General features: G+C 35.9%; 1 protein-coding gene across 1 annotated transcript; it reads right to left on the reverse strand.

The window, feature by feature from the left end:
• Positions 1-243: 243 nt before the first annotated feature.
• On the reverse strand, positions 244-4,683 carry LOC122743713 (serine protease inhibitor Kazal-type 9-like). Its single transcript, XM_043988833.1, has 4 exons — positions 4,582-4,683; positions 3,898-3,923; positions 2,741-2,868; positions 244-429 (listed from the first exon to the last, which is right to left on the reverse strand). Exons 1-4 carry the CDS (start codon positions 4,634-4,636, stop codon positions 384-386), a joined length of 255 nt encoding a protein of 84 aa, XP_043844768.1. The 5' UTR covers positions 4,637-4,683; the 3' UTR covers positions 244-383.
• Between the last annotated feature and the right edge of the window lie 424 nt (positions 4,684-5,107).

The following is a 5,107-nucleotide window of genomic DNA, read 5'->3' on the forward strand; positions in this document are numbered from 1 at the left end:
CCTACATCTATCTCTGCTGCCTCAAATGGCACAATTCCTTTCCTTTGGAGCCAAGAAGGAAATAATATACTTCCTTGACAGCCTTGAAGTCAGTAAACTGTCCCACCTTTATCCTCAATACCTAGGTGGTATATTACTGATCCCAATCCTGTTATAACATTTGATATCTAATTATTCCTTAGGTTCCCTGTTTACCTCTTCTACTAACAGAATTCAGACAAAAAAATCATTAAAGTTTCCTTTATTCTGAAAGCAACAGTACAAACAACGTTGAAGATCCAACATTCTGAAGGAGAATCTTTTGAAAATTAGAGCTGTTTTGTGCATTATCTTCTAGCAGGAATGGAAAGTACTGGAGGACATTTCAGAACTGATGCTTTAATTCAACACTTCCCCTTATGGGAAAATTTGATTTTGCCATCACTCTGCCTGTGGAATGTGAAAAAAACAACAGTTAGGTGTGAATGGGCCACAAGCCCATTTTCTGATGTCAAACCTTATAACATAGAAATAACCTTAGCTATCACCTAGTCCAGCTTTGTCTTTTCTGCAAAGGAGGGAACAATGGAAACACTGTTACTGGCAGTGGTTAAACAGAAGTAAGATGACCACTTGGTGGTGATGTTGCAGAACAGATTTATTCATTGGGTAAAAGCAAGATTAAGTGATCTTTGAAATCCTTTCTTACACTAAGATTCCATATTTATATGATATTCTGTTGCTTTCATTCTCTAAACATTCATAGAAAACTCACTGACTCCTGTTTTGTTCTTTAAAATGTTTCATTTATGCAATTAAAAAACCATCATTGTCATTTCACTCCCTAGCCCTCTCACTAGCCATAGCATCATTTGTAATAACAAATTCAGGGGAAAATCCAAACAAATAAACACATTGCTTATGTCTTTTATATAGATGTATGAATATATGTATATACAAAAATGAACAAATATGTGTATTCATATATTTAAGACATTGCCAATATGTTTATTTATTTGGGTATATATATATATATATATACATGTGTATATGTAGATATGTATATGTGTATATACATGTGTATACACACATATATGCATACACACATAGATATGTTTTTTTCCTTCTCATGTCACACTGATAGTCCACTACCACTCTGTGGAGAGACAGTAGACATGCTTCACCCTCAGTCTTCAAATCTTACTTCTATTAAAAAGGGCCATAGCTGATGGCTGTTTATTAGTCATTTATAATCAGATCTTTGCTCCACTCCACCTTGTTTTTACTTAGGAGTTACAGAAACTAATACTTGAAAATTACTTTTTAAAATTTTGTCTGTTTAGGAACTACTTCCACTGAATTGTCACAATTCCTGAGTCTTTGTAGCCAGTCTTGATGCATTCTTCCAGGCAAAGAAAATTCATAACCTGGTAGAAAACTTTTGATGATGAGCCCTTTTGAAATTAGGTATGCTGGTCTTCTATGCTGGTCTTCCATTGGCATAGAGTCTGTCACTGTAGTCATGCTGAAAGACTTTCTGAATTGTTAAGACCTGGCCAGAAACTTGAACATATCTGAGACAGCCTTTGAGAATTCAGAGCTACCTCCTTGCCACAATGAGGCATCAGAGAGATCTTTAGTGGAGGTATAGAGACATATTAAAGTTTAAAGACAGAGTTACTAGTCTAAGATGAGATATAAATCTCTTAAGTAAAATATGAAGAACAGGGATATAAATATGAGACAGAAATATCATTATATATATATATACATATATATATATATACACACACACACACACACTCTTCATGCCACTCATACATGTGAACCTACATTTACTATTTTAACTGATGAAAAGGATGAATGATAGGACCTATTACTGTAATGGTGTTGGAGGAAAGGATATCTAAACAAATATGGATGCCTTTAAGGAAAAAGTTTAGAGGTATGGCATGTCAGATATGGAAGGATTCATGGAATCCATTCATTTTACAGATTAAAAAAAAGTCTGGGGCAGCTAGGTGGCACAGTGGATAGAGCACTGGCCCTGGAGTCAGGAGTACCTGAGTTCAAATTTGGCCTCAGATACTTTAACACTTACTAGCTGTGTGACCCTGGGCAAGTCACTTAGGCCCAATTGCCTCACTAAAAAAAAAAAAATTAAAAAAAAAGTCTTAGAGAATTTGAGTGACTTATTTATAGCTATGTAGCCAGTTCATAAATTTATGAATACATTGAGTGTTAGCTCTGGAAAGGATATACCAATCATTCGGATTAACTACTTTTATACACAAATTTTATACATATGAAAACTGAGACCGAAAGAGTTGAAGAGACTTGTCCATGTTCAGCCATATAGAGAGAGGTGACATGGTGTAGTGGAGAGAACATTGGGTTTAAATTCTAGTTTTGTCCCTTACTACCTCTATAACTTTAAATACTTTTCTTTTCTAAGTCCCGCTTTTGCTTGTCTATAAAATTGGGATGTCAGTAGATATAGAGGAAGGGAGAATAATGGAGGGAGCAAATGTGCAGAAAGGGATATGAATCATCCAGCTGGGAGAATTGCTTGTATGCCCTGATCTGCTGTTTGGAGTATGCTTTAAAGAGATGGAATAATGGTTTCTCAAACCCTGCTCTTACATATTACTTAAGAATGTTTCCACTGTGGTAATCACTGAACGTTTCCTCCCTGCCCACCATAAACCCATACCTTAACCTACATTAATTATCTTCCTTTCCATTTGATGTCTGTACTTACTTAACAGCAGAACAGAAAAAGCATTCATTAGAATATGTTTTCCCATCAGAACCACATATTGGGTTATAGTCAGCAGTGCAGAATATGGGGTCTCCTGGTGGCGTTTTTTTATAACTGCTGCAGTCAACCTGAAAAATCAATAATACATATTATCTCCCTTTTAATTAATACAATTTTTATAAAATCAAGTTTCTAAAAACCTGCAGTTGCTATGGTCCTCAGGTCTGGAAAGGACAAAGGTCTGGAGATGCTATGAAAATCATAGCCTACAATCTCAATACAAAGACCCTTAGACCAGCCTTATGCCCCTCTTACTCTTGCATTTCATAGTCATGGGGTAAAACAAGCTCTGGTGTCCAGAGTTCTAATCTTCTCTTCATCAGAAGTTTATTGACTCCCTACAGCATGCAGAGTAAGAAGCAGCACGGCAGAACAGATAGATGGCTAATTTGGGAGGCAGAAAGACCTGTGATCAAGCCCTGCCTCTCATACATTAACTATGTTACCATGTTTGCAAGTAATTTACTCTCTTTTAAAAAAAAATATTTATTTTTTTTTAGGGCAATGAGGGTTAAGTGACTTGCCCAGGGTCACACAGCTAGTAAGTATCGAGTGTCTCAGGCCGGATTTGAACTCAGTTCCTTCTGAATCCAAGGCCAGTGTTTTATCCACTGCACCACCTAGCTGTCCCAAGTAATTTAATCTCTGGTGTCCCTCTATAACTATAACCTCCACTATACAACTACTATAACCTCTACTATATACTATAACCCAAAACCCTCTACAACTATAAATTACAGACATTACTAATCTATATTGCTAGAGGATTTTTCTAGAACAGGAGCCAATTGATTTTCAATTTATGACCTTGAGTTTAATCTGTTGTATTTGGATATACTCTTGGTTTCTGTAACTTGTGGACCTGGTTTCAGCTCAAATAGGACATGACTTTAAAATTTATATTTGGAAAACAGCCCATTGCAGGCTGACTCAGAATGCTATTTGGGAATAAACTACTATATTTATTACATTTTGCAGTGGTTTACCTTCAAATAATTTAATTTAGATTTAGGACCACATTCATGTGAAATGTATTGCCATTATGAGATAGGAATATAATAGCAAAATGGTTGGGGATTGAGGGAAAGAAGACTTACTGTGTTTTTTGAGACTGATTCCACATCTGTAATAGAAATAAAGAAGGCAAAAAGATTGAACAGTCTCTCGAATAACCCAACACTACTCCTGCTTCTCCTGAAACCTTAGGAAGTTCTTTCCTCTAATACAAATAAATGTTCTATATAATATAAAGGAAGGAAATAATTTCTTTCTTCTACATTACCCCTTCCTCCATTTCTAACTGTTTAAAATGAGGGGAGTGCATTAGGTAAACTATGAAGACCCATCCAACTTTGAAATTCTATGTTCTAGGATCTGTAGTATCTTTAATAGTTTGCATTATGTCTTCTAAATTCATTTCTAGCTCTATTAACCTCAAAATTCCATTTTATCTCTAAAAGCATGTTTTATGATCTCTTCCAATACTAACATGATAATACTAACAATATTATGATCCTTCTTCCCTCAATAGCATATGTTCCAAGGTACCTTCAACCTTTTATAATCTCAGTTCTATATCCTAAGGTCTCTTCTAGCCCTGACATTGCATGACTTCTCTTGGCAAAGTCAGAAAAGTAAATACATTTCTTTTTAGAGCTCTTATTCTGAAGAGGAGTCCTGCCCACCTCTCAGGTGATTTTATTTGGGACTCTCTGGGCCAGTCATTGTAAGGGGACAGCTAATGCCAGGGATTAGGGCAAGATTAGGAAAGAGATACTCACCGAAGATGGATATTAATGCTAGCATTAGGAACAGGCATCCAGCTGCTGCCTTCATGATGTAAGTATTGGCAAGGTAAGTGGAGTGAAATGAATCAAAGTGAACTGTTGTTCTATGTTCAGTTTCTGTGACACCAGCATTATATATAGGCAAGAATCCACCATGATTGTGAAACCTATTTGTATAAATGCAGGGCCCTAGAAACAGGTTCTGAATGATTTGCTTATGAACAGTTTAGCCTGGAGCTAAGAGCCAGAAATGAAGGGATATTTACCACAGTTCTGAGTCCTGTCTCATGTAATCTTGTTCTAGGCTGGTTTCCCAAACATATAAAATAAATAGAATTTCCTCAAATGCTAATAGCTCATATTTACATAGTGAATTCTGGTTTACAAAATGCTTTATGTAATTTATCTAATTTGATCCATCACAATGCACTTGTGAGTTACAAGTGCATTGACCTTTTTGCAGATGAAGCAACAAGTGGAGAACATTTAACGGATGTGCTCAGAGCCTCGAAGTTTATAA

This window comes from Dromiciops gliroides, chromosome 2 (genome assembly GCF_019393635.1).
Source record: "Dromiciops gliroides isolate mDroGli1 chromosome 2, mDroGli1.pri, whole genome shotgun sequence".
In the NCBI taxonomy this organism is placed as follows: Eukaryota; Metazoa; Chordata; class Mammalia; order Microbiotheria; family Microbiotheriidae; genus Dromiciops; species Dromiciops gliroides.